The sequence below is a fragment of the Equus quagga genome, chromosome 8 (genome assembly GCF_021613505.1).
Source record: "Equus quagga isolate Etosha38 chromosome 8, UCLA_HA_Equagga_1.0, whole genome shotgun sequence".
In the NCBI taxonomy this organism is placed as follows: Eukaryota; Metazoa; Chordata; class Mammalia; order Perissodactyla; family Equidae; genus Equus; species Equus quagga.
In genome coordinates, this window is record NC_060274.1 from 50,489,505 (window position 1) to 50,512,240 (window position 22,736).

A 22,736-nucleotide genomic window follows, 5' to 3' on the forward strand; every position below is an offset into this window, starting at 1 on the left:
AAAAAATAATAAACTTTCAAGGTCACCAAGCCTCAGAGACACCCCTGCCATGTGACTCAGGCGTCAGCCTTTGGGGTCTCTGAGTGTGAGCTCCGCCTACCAGCCTGTGGGCCTGGCTGGGCAGCTAATTCAGAGATTGTTGTGGAATACCAAGCATGCTTGCTGTAGGTCACAGTGCACCTTTGAGATTCCAAGATAAACAGTGAAGAACAAAGCTCACTTTAACTTCTGCACACACTGAACAGGACACATGACCAAACAGTGTCCCCATAGTGCCTGGGGGTGGGGCGGAAATGATGACCTGGTTCTGTTGCTCTATCAGAATTTAATGGGATCAGAACTTGGCAGGGCTCCAGGCCCTGTGTGGCCTGACACCCACGCCCCATGCTCTGTTCTCAAACTTCCGGGTCCAGGTCTCTCCTTGCCATCCCCACAACAGATGGGAGTTTGAACTGCTCCAGTTTGCAGATTTTTCTCCCCTCTAAAATGAATACAATATGTTTCCACATCTCAACCAGATCTTGAGAAAATAGGAATAGCTAGAGGATTTCTTTGGTATTATGTTTGTACAGTTTCCCAGAATTGGGAGAGAAACGTGATTTGTGCTTTTCTGGCAATTGCATGGCCTGTTAATCTTTCCATAGACTTCCCAGTTTAAATTTAGGACAGGCAGTGGAAAGAAAATGCAAAACAGATTTGTATATGTGCTGTGTGTCTCTTAGCATCTAGAGTTTCCTGGTAGACCTTTATCCAGAACGCTCAACAAGGCAGCACAGGAGGCCACCAGGCGACATGGTAGGCAGGGTGAGCAGGGTGTCAGGGAGGGCCCAGCCCAGGACACCACATGCGGGGCCAGTGCTGACACTCAGAACGTGGTTTCGGGTGGGTCATTCGCCTCCCTGGGCTTCAACTTCCTCTTCAGACTTCAGATAATGGCCCCAGAAGAAATGCACTTGCAGGCCTTTCCACTTCGAACTGTTTATAAACTGCCCTTCTCAAAGACGAACGGATGTTCAAATGTCCATAAGTATTGAATATCTACTCTTTACTGTTGTGATACTAAGGTCTCAATGTAAAAGAAAAATACAGACTCTACTTGAAAGCAGAGTGCCTACCACTCACGAAAGTGTCCCAGAGTCTGCAACGAATATTAAAAGCGACAAGGATTTCTTTTGTTAATGGAAGTGGCATGGTCTCTGCTTTGCTTTGAATTTCTGGCTTGGTATGGTTTCCATGTGGTTCAACCCTGATGTTCTCGAGGCACTTATGTGCCTCGATGTGTGGTAGGTGCCCCTGGATGACAAAAGAAGAAAAGGTCTAGCCCTCTCACCTAAGCACTTACCACACTTGCAGGAACATATGTGGGGGAAACTGAGGCAACAGATGCGTAGCGTTTGTCCAGAGGGTTCAGTGGTAAAGAGCACTGGGCATGTTCTGGGAGCTGGATGCAGGCCTCTCCTCAGACAGCATGGCGTGCAATGATACTTTTTTAAATCACACAAATATTTAAGTGCAGATTATGAGGAGTGCTCCAAAGTACTCAGAATCCCCAGAGGTCTGTTCAAACAGATCAGATCCTGGGCCCTGCCTCCCTACACTCACACAGGGCCTGGGTGGGGCCTAGGAATTTGCAGCTCTAGCAAGTTCCTCAGCCATGTAGAGCCTGCTCCCCCAAAGAGAAACTGCAAGGTGCCAGGAAAGTTTCACTAGGTTGGGGGTTGGAGAGGCCCGTCTGAGGAGGAGTCCTCCAGGGAAAGGGGAGGTAGAAGGGCATTCCAGACAAAGGACCTTGTGGGCCAGGGCCTAAGGGAGGCTTCAGAGAGCAGAGAGAGGGGGAGGGGGCTACACGAGGAAAGTCTGGACCGGCAGGGCCTGATGCTTCTCAGGAACAGCAAGGGCCAGGAGAGGGTGAAGGCCAGAAGCTGCGGCGGTATGTTCGTATTTAGGAATATGTATGTGTGCTGTCTCAGCCCCACCACCCATCTCCTCCTTCATCTCTGGCTCCTGCGGTGCTCTCTGCTCTTGAGCATCCTGGAGCACACCCTCCTGGTACCTTCACCTGGCCCAGGCTGTGCTCACTTCTTCAAGGAGAGCCTAGCTCACCCAAATCCGTGCTTCAACCACTTGAGATGTGAAAAGGAACCTCTGAACTTTCTCTTGCAGCCATGTGGTCTCTTTCACACCTGAAAAAAAGGTCACCACCCTCTGTATTTTAAAGGGAAAGAGACAATTTATGGGTGGAAATCGAGGATTCCCTAATTCTCAGTCAGATTTGAGGTTTGTGTACACTGTCCTAAATAAAATCAACTTCCTGTACCCCAAAATAGCAGAAGGATTTAAATAAAGAAATATTTAAATAAAGAAGGATTTAAATAAATCTGTGTGAAACAAAGGCCCCTGCCTTGGCAGTGGGACGAATTGGTTGTGGGGGATGGTGCATTTTACAGAGCAGCTTGGTTTTCCCATTGTGCAACTGAGGCAGGGGGCAACACAGACCACCTCTTTTTAGAAATGATGCCTGGGAAGCCAACTGAGTCTACAGTCATTGTAGATTTAATGCCCTCTGTCTGTTTCAAAGCCTGAAACAGGTACAGTGACAGGGCTTCTCCAGCTCCACTTTGCAGAGGTGGCTCCAGGAGCATACTAGTGCTGTAGGTGCGCTCCCCCCACCCCATTGCCCACTGCACAGTCAGGAACAAGCACTACTCTGATGAGAAGTGCAGTGTCCCTCCATGGCTGCCTGCTGGCTCACGTGACCTCCATTGGGCGCTCTCACCACCACATCTCTGCAGTACCTAGAGCAAGGGTTCTGGATTCAGTGGGCAAGTCTTTATCCAGGGTGTAGGAACCCAAATGTGGATTTCTACACTCCCTGACAACATTTTAAACTGCGGCATCTTTAGCCTTGAGGTGGAGGTGTTCATAATGAAGACATCAGCAATACCCAAACTTGAGACATCAAGTCTCATTTTCATCCAACATTTTACCAAAGGTGAATGTTGCCTGGGTCTCTCTGTGAAGAGGAATCCCTACATGCACCCAGGAGGCCACTGTCTTCCACAAAGTGCCTGGTCATTTCACAGCCTCTCATGTCACAGGCCCTGCGTGAATGTCTACTACACTAGATGTTTCCTGGGCTAGGTTGTCCTCCACAAGTACACATTTTGAAACTCAAAATCATGTTTGTCCTTTTTTACCTGGAGAGGGGTCTGTCTGCCTCTCCCTTTACCACGCTGTGGGGAGCCTTTCTGATGCTGTCCTCTCCTCTTCTCCATGCAGGAAGCCTATGTGATGGCCAGTGTGGACAACCCTCACGTGTGTCGCCTTCTGGGCATCTGCCTGACCTCCACAGTCCAGCTGATCACGCAGCTCATGCCTTTCGGCTGCCTCCTGGACTATGTCCGTGAGCACAAGGACAACATTGGCTCCCAGTACCTGCTCAACTGGTGTGTGCAGATTGCAAAGGTAAACCGAGAGCACTGCCCAGAGGAGTGCACACAGAGCAGGCAGCTGGCTCTGAAAGTAGGGCAGATGTTCCCACTCAGCCAGATGTGCAGCTGCCTTAGCTTGCTGCTCCCGCCCCACGTCTCCTGGGATGCTACTGTCATTAGTGAGAGCCCCGAGATCACCAAAGGAAGGTGGCAAGGAGAAAAACAAAGACAACTGGAAAATTGACAATTAGGGTCTCCATCCTGGGATGGCTAAGAGATTGCCAAGAGGGTATGTGTACATGAGTATGCAGACATGCACACAACATACACTTTATTTTGGGCAAAATTGAACTCCTGGTCTCTTGCATCAAATCAGTGCCTGTCCCACTACGTGTTGAAAATGTAATAATCAGCTAAATTTGAACAATTTTCTCTTTTTTGAGTGCTCAGTATGGTTTGATGTTAGTATTCTTATTTCTCTGGCGTTCTTTTTGTTGAGTACTGTGGTAATTTGTGGTAAAGGGAGAGATGTGGCTTCACCCAGTCAGCACTTGATAACAAGGCAAGCAAGCCAGGCTGAGGCTAGATGGAGGACGCAGGTGACAGTGTGGTTGAGTGGACAGCGGGGGTGGGGGCGGGAGGTACTGGGTTCAGTCCTGGTGTACAGGTTGAACGAGGACTGACAGAGGTGAATAAATGCTTCTGTTGCTCCACTGTGGCTCCTTACATGTCCCCCTGTTGACAGGCTTAATCCAGAGTGAGGGAAGGACTGAGTGTGCAGACGGTGGCCGGGCAGCCCTACCCGTGTGCTAGGACAGGAACAGAGCAGTGAGCCGAGTATTTGGCTGCTCATACTGCCTCAGAAGGACTTTTACTTTCATCTTAAACTTCTCCCTCTTTATCCCAGCACTGCATCAGTTATTTGCAACCCAACTTGCTAAATCCTATTTTCTTCTGACAGTGGATGTACATTTTACTCAGTTGAATTTAAGGAATTTGTGGGCAGGCCCCCTCTCTGCGCCTACCTCAGTCATTCTCTCATTCCCTCATTTCTCTCAGACAATGGGCAGGATGTTGAGCAGTGTGCCAGGGACCAAAAGGCAGGGAGCAAATCATCTACCAGGTCTTATCCAGTTCCTCACTGTTCATCTCACCCGTGGTTCATAGTCGCATTTGTTGGTCCTGCAGAATTACTCCTGAGGATGTTCTGAACTTGCTCATTCAACTCCCAGCAGATGTAGAAAGTGACTTATAAGACACACAAAAATATTTTGGGTACCACTCAGCCAGTGACTGCCCATTACTACACAAGTCAGGCTCTTGTTAGGAGCAGTGGCACTGGGGGAAGGCAGGCCCCCTCCTGACACTGAGGTTCTAGACCAGGTTGGCTAAGCAGGAGACCACCTCCCTGGATAACTAGACAGCAGCACATAGCTATTTATTCTAGTGCCATCTGGTGTTGATTTCTACAGCTCCTGGAGGCTCCCAGCACCCTGGGAAGTGGGGAGCGCTCCCTCTCTGACCACCACCATTCACCTGGTGTTCTTGTCATTCCCACAGCCATAACCCTGGTCACAGAAAAGAGAAGTTACATTGCCATTATTAGATAATGGTCCTGGAAGAGAGTGTGTGTGCCTCAGATGCTGTGGCTTCGTGAAGATGCTTATTATTTCTGTGTGTCACTGTACTCGTTTCCTAGGATTGCCATAAGAAACTGCAAACTGGGCAGCTTACCACAAGAGAAACTTCCTCTCTCACAGTCGTGGAGATCAGAAGTCCAAAATCAAGGTGTCAGAAGGGCCATGCTGCCTCTGAAGGCTCTAGGGGAGGATCCTTCCTTGTCTTTCTCAGTTCTGGTGGCTCCAGTCATTCCCTGGCTTGTGGCAGCAGCATCATTCCAGTCTCTACCTCCATCTTCACATGGCCTTCTTCCCTGTGTCTGACTCCAAATCTCCCTCTCCTTTCTCTTAAAATACACCAGTCATCCCTAAATCAAGGATGCTTTCATCTCAAGATCTTGAACTACTAGATCTGCAAAACACCATGTCCAAATAAGGTCACATTCTGAGATTCTGGGTAGACATGAAATTTTGAGGGATACTATTCAACTCAGTACAGTGGCTGATCTAGGGGAGATGTTTAACCCCAAGTAGTTTTTACTGAATATAGAATTATTCCTGACTCCTGAATTCAGAAATTAGCTTTCTTCCTTGATTATCTAAGGCAGGAAACCGGAAGTCTTGCCCTGCCTCCCCAGGAAGTCTCTATTACCTGCTTTATTTGTTTAATTTTCTTTTTAACACATATTGCTACCTGGGAAGATCTAGTTTATTTACTTCTTTACTTGAGTTTCTGCCCACCTGCCCCCACAGGGAGGTGAGCTCTGTAAGAGTGGTGTCCTGGCTGCATGTCCACCACGGGCAGGGCTTCCAGAACTCTGCACACCCCTGGCAGCTTCTCTTGACTGCTTCATGAGGCCCAGTTCACCAGAGGGTGCCCAGGCATTTAGCACATCTTCTCTAATTATCTCGGGTCAATTTGCAGCCTCACAAAAGTGACTTTTCGTGTAAAGGGGCACATAGCCTCAGTAAGTTTTGCCCAGAACAGAACTGGGCTTATGACTCCAGTGGACTGTAGATTGAAATCTCGATTCTGGCATTAATTAGCCATGTGACCTCAGGCAAGTTGCTAAATCGTTTTGCACCTAGTCTCTTTGGCTATAAAGGGGATTCTGCCATCTGTCTTCCCAGGTAGTGAGGACGACACCAGTCAGCCTTCATGAAGCTCCCTACCAGAGGTCCCAGCACACAGCCGGTGCTCACTAAATGTTTCCTTCCTCTGCTTCTTTCCCCACATTTTGGCTGAATTACGTTAGATTAATGACTAAAATCTAAGCCTCTCCTGTTTCTGGCTCTTCTCTTGTTCCTGAGCTTTTTCTCTCTCTCTCTTGCAATCTTACATTCAAGTCTGCCTGACCACTGGTGTTTGCACTGTGGAAGTTTATTTGACCCCCAAAATCAGCCTTCTACAAGCATGATAAAAAAAATACAAAAACCTAAAAGAGACAGTTCCCACCGCAAGAATTCAGCTTCACCTGCGCCCTGTTTAAGTATGAGTTACCAAAGTTTCTGAATTGAGTTTCCAGGACCTGAAAGTCTTCCAGGATAGTCTCTATCTAATATTACTCCCAGTTTCAACCTGTTACTTAAATCTACTGTCCTGCCTGTTGTACTTGGTTTAGCCTTACTTTGATTTGAAGTCCTTCTACATTGTGGCTGTGAGCTTGTCTGTGATAGCTTTGCTTTCTAATTCACAAAAGAAACCTTGTTCCACTGTAGTTGAATAGCTGCTTTTGAATAGCTATAGTGATGGAGTGTCTATCCCTAGAGGGAAAGGAAAATAATGGTTTTCTCAATTGTAAAGAGAGAAATTTGTTCTTGGGCTAGTGACTATTTATCTAAGTATTAAACAATTTCCTTTTTAAAAGTTAGAAATGAAACTACGCAGAAACACTTAGTGGCTGACCAGACACTAAACTCCTGGCATTTTCAAAGTGAGATTTATTGATTTATGAATGTCCTGCGTTGTTCACAAATGCATGGACTCTCTTGGGAAGTTTGCTAAATATTGATGGAAAGCTGGCCACTGTTATGCAAGTTTATTGTCCTGGCTAAAGTGCTAAGATGGCAAACAAAATTATATCACCCAAGCAAAAGGAAAAAGAAAAAAACATATATAGGTAGCCTAGGAAAGAAATCAGGCTGGGATGGGGAGAACAGAAGAGAGCCACACCACCGCCTTAACGTACGCTGTGAAAATGGATTCTGTTCTCAGGACTCAGGAGCTGTGGAGACGTCACCTACGTACCAATCAGAAAGATCAAGATCATGACTTCTTAAATTCCTGCTTTGCAGGGTCAGAGATGGGTCTCACTCCCTGGGCATAATTTAGTTGCTTCAGATAGCATATCCACTCTTTCTGGCTACATAAGCCAGCTAGTGAACCCTCAAATATATTAGATGGCACAATAATGTCATAAAATGTTCGAATCCAAAAGATGCTATCATCAATTCAGTTTGGAAAACATTGCTACTGTGTCACACTCCTCCCCTAAGCGCTCACAGTGCACATTATTGCAAAGTCCTACAATAAATGAAGCTGTCTAGACTGTGATTAATCTAACATTTTCCCAAACTTTTTTGGACAACAGAGCTTTCTTATCACCTAACCCAGATTAAGATCTCACAGAATTGAGTTTTTAGGTGAATAATATAAGTTTAAAGTCCCTGAGACCAGGCCCTGGCAAGAGGAGGGAGAGGATCCCAGAAAGAAACTGATTTATGGGCATCATTCTCTGACCACAAATTTATAAGCACCAAACTGTGCTTAGTTCAATCTGTAAGAGAAAAATAATGACAAACTTCAAAAAATTTTGGTTCAAAAGATCCATTTTTCAAGTACGCAGGATACATAGTTTAGTCTAAGTTCATTTGAAAAAGCCCCAGGTGTTTTCATTATTGACGCACTAATAAGAATTATCAGTGCACGTGAGCAGCTAAAAGGAGAGGAGATGAGACCAGCTGAGCCGTCCTTGGGTTATCATGTCCAGGTGAAGGATAGGGAACCTATCACTCCACTGTGATGTAGAACATTCCAGGCCACTTGTATTAGTTCTTGGTGCCATGTCATGAGAACCATGTTGACAAATGTTTGTGTACTCATAATAGATGAGCAGGCATGTGAGAGAGTGAAAATCATGCTGGATGAGGAACTAGAAAAGGAGCTGCGGTGCATTAGTCTAAGTAGGCTGCTGCGGAGAGAAGACACTGGCTCTTCTGTGAGCTTCAAGTGCATAACTTCCTGTGTAGGTCCCAGCTGGCCTCCAGCCTTCACTGCCCAAGTTAGTTCCCTCATCCCCATGGCTTTTCTGTTCCAGGTCAGGATTCATGAAAGTGAGGTCTGAGGGACAGCCACCACCCCACTAACTGTGCTGCCCCAGGGTAGTGATTCAGCTCCGGCCCTCAACTCCCATCCACAGGGGCCAGAGAGGATGACTTCTGAGAGCTACTCACCTTCAAAGCAGACACTTCTGTAAATACCAAGGCAACAAGACAGAGGACAGGTGACAGAGCCAACGGCAGATCCAATTACCAGATATTTTAGCAATTTGGATTATTTTTTTATTTTATTCTTGCATTGTTCCACTAAAGATCACCGTTGAACTTTATCAGCCTAAATGATCACTTTACAGTATGTCATTAAAAAGCCAAAATTTGCTATGCTTTTATAGCATATTCATCAACTTTTAGACATCTCATGGGTTATTTCTTGAGTGTTTATCTGCCAGTGTTATGTATCCTGTGAAATATAAGACAACATTTCTTATATTCCCAAACTTACAAAACTAGTAGGGGAAACAGATCCATACCGAGCTCACAGTGCAGCAGGAAATGAGTGGGTCACAGCAGGAGAGCTACAGGCGAGGAGGACCAGGCTCCCGAAGGCTGCAGGGAAAGTCACACGGGGACCAGCAAAGTGGGCTAAGTCTGTCAGTCAAGTGCAGGGTACTGGGAAGACAGCAGTGGGCAAGCCAGCCTGTCCCTTACCTTCAAGAACCCTGGGCTGTGGCTGTGAGTGACAGGTCCAACCCTGTCCTAGTGGGCCATCTGAGGGGTGACACAAAGTAAGAGGTGGTCAACGCACTGGAGTGAGAGCACAGAGTAGGCTGTGGCCAAGAAATGCCTAAGGGCCACGGAAGAGTGAGGACAGCAGCAAGGAGCCTGGGCCGGGGAGGTAGAGGGGAGACCCCGCAGGGCTCTGCAAGCCCAGCCAAGGAGATGGCTGCATCTCAAAAGCAAAGGGCACCACTTAGGAATTTATTCATGATCAGACTTTTTTGGGAAGTGTAACAGTAGTCTAAACAAGGCATGGGGTAGCCTGATTCAAGGTCATGGCAAAAGGGACAGAGAAGAAAGGAGGGATTTAGCATTTAGGAGGAAATGATGACAATCACCAGCACCTACGGAGGACTCTTTTTTTTTTTTTTTGGTGATTGCCACGGCAAGGTTACTTTTTAGTCTTTTCTTTTTTTTCTTTTTTTTCTTTTTTTAATTGCAGTAACGTTAGATATAACATTATATAGCTTTTAGATGTACATCATAATAATTTCGAATTCTATGTAGATTACATCATGTTTACCACCCAAAAACTAATTATAGTCCATCCCCTCACATGTGAGCTTAATCACCCCCTTTGCCCTCCCCTTCCCCTATGGTAACCACAAATCCAATCTCCATTCTATGTGTTTCTCGTTGTTTTTATCTTCTACTTAGGAGTGAGATCATACGGTATTTGACTTTCTCCCTCTGACTAATTTCACTCAGCTAATACCCTCAAGGTCCATCCATGTTGTCACAAATGGCCGGATTTCATAATTTCTTATAGCTGAGTATTATTCCATTGTGTATAAACACCACATCTTCTTTATCCATTTGTCCCTTGATGGGCACCTAGGTTGCTTCCAAGTCTTGGCTATTGTGAATAATGCTGCGATGAACATAGGTGTACATGTGTCTTTATGCCTTTTCATTTTCAAGTTCTTTGGATAAATACCCAGCAGTGGGATAGCTGGATCATATGGTAGATCTATTCCTAATTTTCTGAGGACACTCCATACTGCTTTCCAAAGTGGCTGCACCAGTTTGTACTCCCACCGGCAGTGTACAAGGGTTCCCTTCTCTCCACATCCGCTCCAACACTTGTTCTTTCCTGTCTTGTTAATTATAGCCATTCTGACCAGAGTGAGGTGATACCTCATTGTAGTTTTGATTTGCATTTCCCTGATAGCTAATGATGTTGAGCATCATATGCCTGTTGGCCATCCGTATATCTTCTTTCGAGAAATCTCTGTTCAGATCTTTTGCCCATTTTTTAACTGAGTTGTTGGTTTTTTTCTTGTTGAAATGTATGAGTTCTTTGTATATTTTGGATATTAACCCCTCATCTCATATATGGTTTGCAAATATCTTCTCCCAATTATTAGGTTGTCTTCGATTTGGTGATGCTTTCCTTTGCTGTGCAGAAGCTTTTTAGTTTGATCTAGTCCCATTTGTTCGTTTTTTTTGTTTCCCTTGCCCGGTCAGACATGGGACTTGAAAATATGCTGCTAAAACCAATGTCAAAGAGCGTACTGTTTTCTTCTAGAAGTCTCACAGTTTCAGGTCTTACATTCAAGTCTTTAATCCATTTTGAGTTGATTTTTGTGCGTGGTGTAAGGGAATGGTCTAGTTTCATTCTTTTGCATGTGGCTGTCCAGTTTTCCCAACACCATTTATTGAAGAGACTCTCCTTTCTCCATCGTATGCTCTTGGCTCCCTTGTCAAATATTAGCTGTTCATATGTGTGGACTTATTTCTGGGCTCTCTATTCTGTTCCATTGATCTGTCTGTTTTTGTGCCAGTACCATGCTGTTTTGGTTACTGTGGCTTTGTAGTATATTTTGAAATCAGGGAATGTGATACCTCCAGCTTTGTTCTTTTTTCTCAGGAATCCTTTGGTTATTCAGGGTCTTTTGTTGTTCCATATAAATTTTAGGATTCTTTGTTCTATTTCTGTGAAAAATATTGTTGGAACTTTGATCGGGATTGCGTTGAATCTATAGATTGCTTTAAGGAAGTATGGACATTTTAACAATGTTAATTCTTCCAATCCAAGAGCACAGAATATCTTTCCATTTCTTTGTGTCTTCGATTTCTTTCAACAGTGTTTTATAGTTTGTGGTGTACATCTTTCACCTCTTGGGTTAAGTTTATTCCTAGGTATTTTATTCTTTTTATTGCAATTGTAAATGGGATTGTATTCTTAATTTCTCTTTCTGCTACTTGGTTGTTAGTGTATAGAAATGCAACTGATTTTTGTACATTGATTTGTATCCCGTGACTTGACTGTATTCCTTTATTGTTTCTAAAAGTTTTTTAGTGGATTCTTTAGGGTTTTCTAGTTATAAAATCATGTTGTCTGCAGAGAATGACAGTTTCACTTCTTCTTTTCCAATGTGGATCATTTTTATTTCTTTTTCTTTCCTGATTGCTCTGGCTAGAACTTCTAATACTATGTTAAGTAAGAGTGGTGACAGTGGGCATCCTTGTCTGGTTCCTGTTCTTAGAGGGATAGCTTTCAGTTTTGCTCTGTTGAGAATGATATTTACTGTGGGTTTGTCATATATGGCATTTATTATGTTGAGGTATTTTCCTTCTATTCCCATTTTATTTAGAGTTTTTATCATAAATGGATGGTGTATCCTGTCAAATGCTTTCTCTGCATCTATCGAGATGATCATGTGATTTTTATTCTTCATTTTATTAATGTGGTGTATCACGTTGATAGATTTGTGCATGTTGAACCATCCCTGCATCCCTGGAATGAAACCCACTTGATGATGAGGTATGATCTTTTTAATGTATTGTATTCGATTTGCTAGTATTTTGTTGAGGATTTTTGCATCGATATTCATCAGTGATATTGGCCTGTAATTTTCTTTTTTGTGTTGTCCTTGTCTGGTTTTGGTATCAGGATAATGTTGGCTTCATAGAATGAGTTAGGAAGCCTCCCCTCCTCTTCAATCTTTTGGAAGAGTTTGAGAAGGATGGGTATTAAGTCTTCTTTGAATGTTTGGTAGAATTCACCAGGCAAGCCATCTGGTCCTGGACTTTTATTTTTTGGGAGGTTTTTGATTGCTGTTTTGATCTCCTTACTGGTGATTGGTCTATTCAAATTCTCTACTTCTTTGGTCCAGTTTTGGAAGGTTGTATGTTTCTAAGAATTGATCCATTTTTTCCAGATTATTGGATTTGTTGGCATATAGCTTTTCATAGTATTCTCTTATTATCTTTTGTATTTCTGAGGTGTCCATTGTAATCTCTCCTCTTTCATTTCTGATTTTATTTATTTGAGCCTTCTCTCTTTTTTTCTTGATGAGTCTAGCTAAGGGTTTGGCAATTTTGTTTATCTTTTCAAAGAACCAGCTCCTGGTTTCATTAATTTGTTTCTATTGTTTTTTTAGTCTCAATTTTGTTTGTTTCTGCTCTGATTTTTATTATTTCCTTCCTTCTACTGATTGGGCTTTGTTTGCTGTTGTTTGTCCACCACCTTTAGATGCACTTTTAGATTGTCTATTTGGGATTTTTCTTCTTTGTTAAGGTATGCCTGAATTGCTATAAACTTCCCTTGTAGAACCACTTTTGCTGTATCCCACAGATTTTGGTGTGTCGTATTTTCATTTTCATTTGTCTCCAGGAATTTTTTTATTTCTCCTTTGATCATTGACCCAATCATTATTCAATAGCATTTTGTTTAATCTTGACATTTTTGTGGCTTTTCTTGTTTTCTTCCTGTAGTTGACTTCTACTCTCGTACCTTTGTGGTCAGAAAAGATGTGTGGTATTATTTTGATCTTCTCAAATTTATTGAGACTTGTTTTGTGGCCCAATATGTGATCAATCCTGGAGAATGTTCCATGTGCATTTGAAAAGAATGCATATTGTGTGGTGTTTGGATGACGTGTTCTATATTTATCTACTAAGTCCATCTGGTCAAATGTGTCATTTAAGGCTAGTGTCTCCTTATTGATCTTCTGTTTGGATGATGTATCCAATGGTGTAAGTCGAATGTTAAAGTCCCCTACTATTATTGTTACTATTTCTCCTTTTATGTCTGTTAATAGTTGCTTTATATATTTAGGTGCTCCTATATTGGGTGCATAGATATTTACAAGTGTTATATTTTCTGGTTGGATTGTTCCCTTTATCATTATGTAGTGCCCTTCTTTGTCTCTTGTTACAGTTTTTGTTTTAAAGTTTATTTTGTCTGATTTAAGTACTGCTACCCCTGCCTTCTTTTCTTTTCCGTTTTCATGGAATATCTTCTTCCATCCTTTCGCTTTCAGTTGGTGAATGTCTTTAGGTCTGAAGTGTGTCTCTTGTATGCAGCATATACATGGGTCTTGTTTTTTTATCCAATTGGCCACCCTATGGCGTTTGATTGGAGCATTTAGTCCATTGACGTTTAAAGTAGCTAGTGATAAATATGTATTTGTTGCCATGTTGTTACTTTTTTTTTTTCTGGGTGTTTTAGTACTTCTTCTCTGTTCCTTTCTTTTTCTCTTGCTCTCTTCCCTTGTGGTTTGATGACTTTGTTTAGTAATATGTTTGGTTTCTTTTGTCTTACTTTTTTGCTTACTTACAGGTTTCTGATTTGTGATTACCGTGAGGATTCTATTTAATATTCTGTGTATATAACAGTCTATATCGAGTTGATAAACTCTTTAGCTCGACCTTTTTCTAAAAGCTCTAGTTTTTCACTCCCCTCCTCCCACATTTTATGTTTTTGAAATCATATATTGTCTCTTGTTTAGTGTGTGTCTATCCATTACCCTCTTCTCATTGAAATAGGTGATTTTAGTATATTTGTCTTTTAACCTTCATATTCTCTTCATAGGTAGTTGATCTGCTACCTTTACTATATTTTTACCTCTGCAAGAGATTTTATTGCCTGTTTTTTTTATAATTTTTTTTTTATCTCTATTTGTGGTCATTGCTCTCCCACTTAAATAAGTCCCTTCAGCATTTCTTGTAGAACTGGTTTCTTGGTGATAAACTCCTTTATTTTTTGCTTGTCTGGGAAGCTCTTTATTTCTCCTTCCATTCTGAATGACAACCTTGATGGATAGAGTCTTCTTGGCTGTAGGTTTTTTTCTTTGAGTGCTTTAAATATGTTGTGCCTGTCTCTTCTCGCCTGTAGGGTCTCGGCTGTGAAGTCTGCTGATAGCCTGATGGGCTTCCCTTTATATGTCACTTGTGGCCTTTCTCTTGCTGCTTTTAGGATTCTCTCTTTATCTTTTATTTTGGACATTTTAATTATAATATGCCTTGGTGTGGACCTCTTTGGGCTTATCTTGTTTGGAGCTCTCTGTGCTTCCTGTACTTGGATATCTGTTTCCTTCCTTAGGTTAGGAAAATTTTCATCTATTATTTCCTCAAATAAATTTTCTGCCCCTTTGTCTCTCTTTTCTCCTTTTGGGACACCTATAATCTGAATGTTAGCATGCTTGATATTGTCCCAGAGTTCCCTTAGACTGTTCTCATTCTGTCTAATTCTTTTCTTCTTTTTTCTGTTAAGCTTGGGTGATTTCCTGTATTCTTTCATCTAGCTCACTGATCCATTCTTCTGCATCCTCTACTCTCCTATTGAGTCCCTCTAGTGAATTTTTCATTTTTGGTATTGTATTCTTTATTTCTGATTGGTTCCTTTTTCTATTTTCCAGTTCTTTGCTGATGAGCTGACTGTGGTCATCCAGTCTTCTCCCAATATCTGTGAACATCCTTATGATATTTTGTTTGAACTCTTTGTTGAGTAGGTTACTTGTTTCTGTTTCATTTAGTCCTTTTTCTGGGGTTTTGTCCTGTTCCCTTGCTTGGAAATTGTTCCTTTGTCTCCTCATTATACCTCTTTCTCTGTGCTTATTTCTATGTATTAGGTGAGTCTGCTATGTCTCCTGATCTTGGAGAAGTGGCCTTATGTATGAGATGCCTTATGAGGCCCAGCAGTGTGCTTCCCTTTTATCACCAGACCAAATGATCCAGGATTGACCCCTTTGTAGGCTACTTGTGTCCTTCTGCTGTGGCAGGGTTGCTCTTCCTGCAGGGACCCAGGGAGTCTAGTCTTTCCTTCCCTGGCCAGCTGTTTGTAAATCTGGTTTGGGGAGCCTCAGCACTGTTGGCTACAAAGTCTATCAGCACACTCCTATTGCAGTTTTCCTCTTTACTGGGTGGTACCCAGTGTAGCTGGTTGCTAGGCTTAGGGGCCTAGAGTTGTGATAGGCCTCAGGCCTACAAGGCTGTGGTCACGTCTCTTAGGAGTGCAGCTGAATGGCACTGGGCCCAGGCACGGGAGCACTCAATTGTTTCAGGCTTTGGAAGGTGGGGCTGATCCTTTTTACGGCTATTGTGAAGCACAGGTCTTCTGCCACTGATAAGCCTCACTCCCCACAGGGCCGCACACACTATCAACACTGTCCTGGTCCATGCACACTTCTCAACCCCCTGGAGCATACCCTGATGCCACACTGCAGAGGCCCCCACCTCTCCACCAATGCCCCCCACAGTTCACCTGGTCCTCACACAGGCCCTGCCCCACAGAGGTGGACACACTCGCCTGCCTGTAGAGGATCAAGGCACCCAGGCGTTGCAGGCTGAAAAGTAGCCTGAGGGCTTGCTATTGGGTGGGGCTGGTCCCTAGGATGGGCTGCCTGCCCTGGCTGAACTGGATTAAATCTGTGCTCTAGTGGGTGTGGCAGACCCCTGGGAAAACAGGCCAAGGGAAGAACTTCAGTGGCACCCACTGGGGTCTGTGTCAGCACACCTGGACCAGGTCAGAACAATGGCCCCCACCAATGTCTCAGTCCCTATGCAGGACTCTTGCTGGGCACCATCTAAGTGCTCTGTATGGGTTAACTCATTTAACCTCTGGTTAGCCCATTTTACACATAGGGAAACTGAGGCACAGGTGTTTAAGTAACAAGGTCTCAAGCTAGTAAGTAGCAAAATCAGGATTTGACCCCAGGCAACTGTGCTCCCAAGTGTGTGCTCTTCACCAGGACTCAATATCACAGCTCAGGGTGGAACCATAGCCAGTGAGCCTAGCTGTCCTCTGCCCCTGCACAGGAGGATGTTGGTGCTACACAATCTCTGTCTGCAAATAGGAAATCCAGATAATTTCTTGCCTCTTCTGAGGGCAGGGGCTTAATAGTGGGTAACCCATGCCATTGACTTTACTCTGTCAAAACCATCTGCCAATCTGTCCACTTCCTACTTTCTGCCACTTCCGTGTTCACTAAGTCAGCACTCACCCGGACTTCTCCATGTGGTGGTTTATAAAATAGAATAGAAATGGAGCCCATTGCCGCCTCTCACTCTGGACTCCTCCCAAGAGTTGTAGCATGTTGCAGCCCCTGGGAAAACAGAGCCCGTAAATGTCAACCCGACCACCCCCAGTCCTTTCTTCTTCCGTCGGTGTTGTGCCAGAAAAATCTTTACAATCCCTGGGAAGCATATCCCATGTTCTCCTTTTGTACACTAAGGTTCCAGATTGGCTCTTCAAACTCCCATTTAACCTCAGTATTTCAAAAATTCATCCTAGCTGTCCTGTAGTAATTAGCAAAAGTAAATACATTAAATTAATTTAAAGTGAGGATCTCAGAGAAGAATCAGGAAATGAGTTTTCCAAGAGGCTACACTGAGGCTTATGCTGATATTGCTCCCTGTGGTGTCTCTATTTAGATTCTGAGAGTTCATGAGCAAAATCACTGCTCTTATCTTCGGTGACTGGTTAAAATATAACTCTGCTGGGCACTGAGATGGCCTTTCAAACTGCGTCTATAGTGTGGGACAGAGACTGATGAATAGAGTCTTATCTAAATTCAAATGGTCTAATCTCTTTGTCCCCAAATTATCTCTGATTTAAACCCCTCTGGCTGATTAGCTGTGTGCTCCGGAATATGTAAACCGCTCTTTGCTCTGCTTTCCCAAGCCATCTCTGAAGACTGATGTTCTGAGAAAACATCACAGTTTATTCCAGTTGCTTTGATCCTTTAAAGATCCTAGGGGTATGGGAAGTGGGTTGTGGGTTGAGTTCAGTTCGATTTATTAGATTTACACGACAACATGAACTTAGCAGCACAGGGCCAAGGTGCTGGGGTGTTGGGTTTTGGGGGGGGTTTTTGGCATCCCAAGCAGCCTTTGGGCCAACAGGCGAGTTTCATTTGGAGGTCCCAGCAGGAAATTAAGGACAGAGTCCCGATGGCACTCGGAGGACTTGGTCTGTGAAGCATCATCCCAGACTCTGGACCCTCAGGGTTGGCTCTCAAAGCAGTCTTGTGGCTGCCAGGACTGCCAGCACCAAAAGAGGCTTCTAAACAGATGTGTTTGAAATGCCTGGCACATCATCAGTGCTCAGAACTGTCAGTTGCTACTGTCATTCATTCATTCCTTCATTCATTCTTCAACAAACTTTTGTAAAAATGGGTTCAGTGTACCAGATTCTCTTTTAGGCATTTATAGAGGCAAAATGAAAGTTAGTGATGGTGGTTAAATGAAGCTGGAAATGCCCTCTGAAGTCCTCCTTGTGGTTTTAATGAACTCACAAACAACAGGAATTTTAAATAAAGGGAGAGGGTGACTAGTTCCTGTGTGTAGGGACTTAAGTGTATTACTCTGTGTATGTGAAACACCTACACAACACCTATCAGAGAGCAGTCTTTAGGAAATGTGTGATGAAGCAATGAATGAAAGAGATACAGGGTGGCAGGAAAGAGAGAAAGCAAGGGTAAGAGAGAAATACAGAGAGAGAGGGTGAGAGAAGGATGGAGAGAGAAAGAAAGGAGAGAACAATGAGCTAATACAGCCTGGAATGCAGATGGTGGATCCAACCAGGCAAGAGGCCAAGCATAATTAACCTTTCTGAAGGGATGAGAGTACATCATAGTCAATAAATCGAGGTCTTGATCTTTTATAAGAGACGGGGGACCAAGCACAGAAAAGTCAGGGTCCCAGGAATCACAGGGAGACTGACGTTGATGAGAGGAGCCCCCTGTGAAAAACAGACCTTGAAGGCTAATTCTTGTCAGTGTCTTTATAAGATCTTACTTTCCTATGCTGGCTAGTTTTGCTCCAGAAAGAAAAATTTTAAAATTTTACTCTGATATGACAAGCCAACTAATAATTTTCAGCTAATATCTATGCAAAAGGAAGCAAAGAATTTGCCAGAAAATTTGGGATCCATCATTTTCTACAGCTCCTTCCTGCAGTTGCACAGAACAGAGATTTCTGCACAACTACAAAAAAGCTAGAGAGTAAAGCCGGGTGGGTTAAAGCCATTTGTTTCCATTTTGTACATTTCAATAAGCACTTCCCTGGTGCCTGCTCTTTGCTGGAGAGCTCATGAGTGTCAGCTGTGAAGGAAATTGGAAATATGGTTACCTCTCCTGGCTTGAGAGAGGAGGGGTGCATTTGTGAGTAGGTGGGAGAGGATGTGGTACAAACAGTATCAGATGTCTGCAGAATCTGATGCCCTTCTCCCGCCCCCCAGCTTCTCCTGCCTGCCAGTCTGGCCCTGCACAGAGGTGAGGACTGCCAAGCTCATGTCAATAGGTTGAAGCTTGATAGGGTCCAAGGGAGCTTGGCTCAGCTAGGCAGACATCAAATGAGGAGGAGTAGAGGCCAGAAGTGACCCTTGCCTGCCAGCAGGGAGGAAGTGCACACGACAAAGACACCAAGAAGGCTTTGGGCAAGGACTGGAGTTGGGGATAATATTTCTGGAAATTCACTATGAGTCTGGCACTGTGCTAGGTGCTTTTCAAATATCGTTTCTTTCTTTCTCTTAGAGTAGTAATTCTGATTACAACAGAATTATGGAGACAGCCAGAGAGATCATGTGGAGTGGCTTCTTGTAAAAACAAATTCAGTACCCACATGATTTCAATTAAAAAGAAAGCAAGAGAAAATAAAAATGGACAATTACCATCTTCATTGCAAGTGAATCCTGTAAGATAGTCCAGGAAAGCATGAGAGCGTGGCTTCACAACACTGAGAAGCATTGCTCTGCTCCAGCCTGGGGAGGCAAGTAACCCTCCCCACTTTACCGATTAACTAAGTGCAGAGAAGGAAAGACCCAGCAGGGGGCACAGTGGACAAGTTCCAGAGTAAAGTTTGGGCCAGGCCTCAGCCTTAGGGCAGAGCTCTTGCTCTGTCACTCTCTTCTGCTTAGTTCATCTGGGTTTGAAACTTGAGTAACTGGATGGAGAAAAGTTAATAAATCAGCAGCTGGTTCTGTCTTCATTTATTTGCCTTTCATCCGTTCAGTAGATAGTTAACTAATGTTTACAAGGTGCAAGTTACTGTGTCCATCAAGGCAGGTACACAGGTGGGCTCATAGTCCCTGACAAGGAGAAGCTCAGAGTCTGGTGGGAACATGACATCAAATCCCTGCATGTGGGCACAAGCTTCCCTGGCGCACCGTAGGGCTTGCCCTCTCCATTGAGCTCTCCAGGGGCTTCTGCCAAGCATCCCATTCCCTCACTGCATGGCTTCACGTTTCAGGGCATGAACTACCTGGAAGACCGGCGCTTGGTGCACCGTGACCTGGCAGCCAGGAATGTCCTGGTGAAAACGCCACAGCATGTCAAGATCACAGATTTTGGGCTGGCCAAACTGCTTGGTGCAGAGGAAAAAGAATACCACGCAGAAGGAGGCAAAGTAAGGAGTTGGCTTGTAGACAGGAAAACATTTTCCTGCCAGCAGACTAACTGATGTGGGGGCAATCTCAGGACATTTTGAGTGAAGTCACAGCAGCTGCCACCAACACCTGGTTCTAGCCAGTGTCTTCCTCTGGCAATGCAAGCTGAAACTGCTTTGGGAGCAGGATTTGCTGGGAGAGTGAGTAAAGATGTTTCTGACGTGTCCAGAGGCCAAAGTCAGTAAATATGAGTTCAGCTCCATCTCCAGGTGACAGTGATGGTTAGCCAAGGTTAGGTTTCAACCTCCCCCTCCAGGATAAAGCACCCTTCAGAAGAACAGCTGGGAAATGCCACAGCTAATTTGGTGGCACACTGCTGTTGAGGACATCTCAGAAGTAGGGACAGCTCCCCATGTTGTTTCAAGAGCTCCCAAGGGTCTGGAACTCATGCTTGGCACTGGCTCCCTCCTCTCAGGCAGGCTTGGGGCTTCTCCAGGGGACTCTCTCCCAGCAGTGAGGAGGGCACGTCTCCTGTTAGGTGCTCCGGAATGGTCTGGATCTGCTGCACCCCACTTAAGTTTCACTGTGGCCTGCATGGCTCCAAGCAGTGGCCCCTGCAAACACCCACAGACACAGGGTGGATAGGACCACAGGGCACAACCAGGGACGCCAGCTACTAGCATGTGCACCCAGCTCACCAGAACAGCCCACAGACCAGAGGTCCTCAGCTGTGATGTAAATGAAACCAGCCCTGGGGCCTAAGAGAACAGTGCTGTTCTTTGCCAGATTTAAAACCTGCTCCTCCTGCTGGGGAGGAGCACTGGGCTTGGGGAATCTGGTGGGAGGGCTTGGCTTCCCCACGTTTGTCACTTGTAATTTGTACCAACATGATTTAATTTTGTCAACAGAGGGAAGCTAATAGTTGTCTTATTACTTTATCTCTCATTATCCTAAGGTACCTATCAAGTGGATGGCTTTAGAATCAATTTTGCACCGAATTTATACCCACCAAAGTGATGTCTGGAGCTATGGTGAGTCAAAATCCTGATGCAAATGAATTTGTACTGAGGCTAAATTGGCTTGTATTGTTTGTTGATTTACATTATATGCTCTGTCATTCTAGTATTTTTCTTCTGAGACAGTGATAATGTAATAGTTGCTATCTATTATGCTAAAAAAACATGACGAAGGAAATTTAGTCTACCATATAAATGTCGCTGGAGATATCAGTGAACTTGTCAAGAGAAGGTAACAGGAGGGAGAGGGAACTTGAACTTAGGAAATGTCTTTAGCTGTGAAATCAAACCAGGATTGACCTCTTGCCATGAATTTAAAGTGACCCAAAGGGAGATGAGAAATCAGGCTTCATGGGGAAGAGTTTCGTGGTAGAGAAATGAGGTTTTATGATGGACTGATTCAGTGGCTATTATTTCATGTAGTGAATGGTGGTCTTTGTGTGTCGGAGAGAATGGCTTGACAAAAATGCACTGTGAGGATGTGTCTGTGGGAAGAAAATAAGAATAGGGAAATAGTTATTGCTTCCAGTTCTAGTGAGGACCATTTCATCAGGATCCGATTGTCCATTTCGCCCTCACTGCACAGGCCTGTCCTCCGTCCTCAGGTATTTCCGTCTTCTCAAACATGCCTTTCACATTTTTGCTTCATTGCCTTTATACAAAGGATTTCCTGAGCCTACAAGGGCTTCACTGTTTGAGAAAGCATCACTAACACATTTTCAATGACTGCTGTGCTAGGCAGTTTCACCTGTATTATCACCCTCAGTCTTCACATGTCACTCAGCAGTCTGCTGAAAGCCTGCAAAACACCTTATCTGCTACATTTATTTGTGAATTATCAGCCTATCCCTACCTCCATAGAAATGTGTATTTGGGGAGAGCAATATTGACAGGAATTTCCTAGAGGAAATTAGTCATTATCACAAAACAAAATCATCCAGGATATCATCCATTTAATTTTCTTTTATAGCATTATTAACTTCCTAATATTCCAGAGGTATTGTTTTTAACTTCATGGGTCTTTGTCTGTCTCTTCTACTAGAGTGAAAGCTGTACAGAGAGATCTTTCTGAATAAGGGAAGTTTTGTATGTACCTCTGAGTGGAGCTGCCTGCAAATGATGAACTAGATAAGGAAATAAAGCTATTCTGATGCCTTTTTATTTTCAGTCATTTTCAAGCTATGTCTGCTCCCCATGAGGGATGGAAAGAAATGCATCTTTTCCCACTTCTGGATCCTGCCCAGTGTCATCTCCATTGTCACCACCCTAGCCCAAGCCACCTCTCTCCCTCATTGACCCACAGCAAGAGATCCTAATAGGTCTTTCTTCCTGTTTTGCACACTCTCATCTATTCTCCAGACACAGATGAAATATATTTTTTTACTCTATTAGACTTTTACTTCTCTGCTTAACATCCTTCTTTGGTTTTCCAAATATGTTCCAAATGAAATCTGAACTCCTAACTATGATCAATAAGGTCATGAACGGTCTGACTCCTCCTACCTTTCCAGTATCATGTGGCTCCCTTGTCCTGTGTGCTCCAGCCAGTGTGTGCCAACTCACAGCCCAGACTTGGTCCACATTTGCTGAATAAATGAAAACTTTCTTAAATTCAGTTACTTGATACCTTTGACAACCAGTCTCAGAAAGTCAGCATCACTCTAGTGGTCGTGTGTTCTTCATTTCAGTGGAGATTGTGTTGTCAGTGATTATAATCTGCTATCCCTGGTAGTACACTGGAATTTTAGACCATGAACCTGAATTTTTTTTTTTAACTTTTTGTTAAGATTATGATAGTTTACAACCATGTGAAATTTCAGTTGTACATTATTGTTAGTCATGTTGTAGGTGCACCCCTTCACCCTTTGTGCACACCCCTCACCCCCCCTTTCCCCTGGTAACCACCAATCAGTTCTCTTTGTCTATGTTTAATTTCCACCTATGAGTGGAGGCATACAGAGTTCGTCTTTCTCTATCTGGCTTATTTCATTTAACATAATAC

The 22,736-nt window shown here is 43.8% G+C and overlaps 1 protein-coding gene across 4 annotated transcripts in view; it reads left to right on the forward strand.

Moving 5' to 3' along the window:
* The window catches only part of EGFR (epidermal growth factor receptor), a 194,219-nt gene that overhangs the window by 163,532 nt on the left and 7,951 nt on the right, over positions 1–22,736 (forward strand). For all 4 annotated transcript variants that reach the window (XM_046670665.1, XM_046670667.1, XM_046670668.1 and 1 more), the window contains exons 20-22: positions 3,280–3,465; positions 19,583–19,738; positions 20,674–20,749. In XM_046670665.1, the coding sequence (XP_046526621.1) occupies positions 3,280–3,465; positions 19,583–19,738; positions 20,674–20,749 (418 nt within the window). The remainder of the gene's footprint in view (positions 1–3,279; positions 3,466–19,582; positions 19,739–20,673; positions 20,750–22,736) is intronic.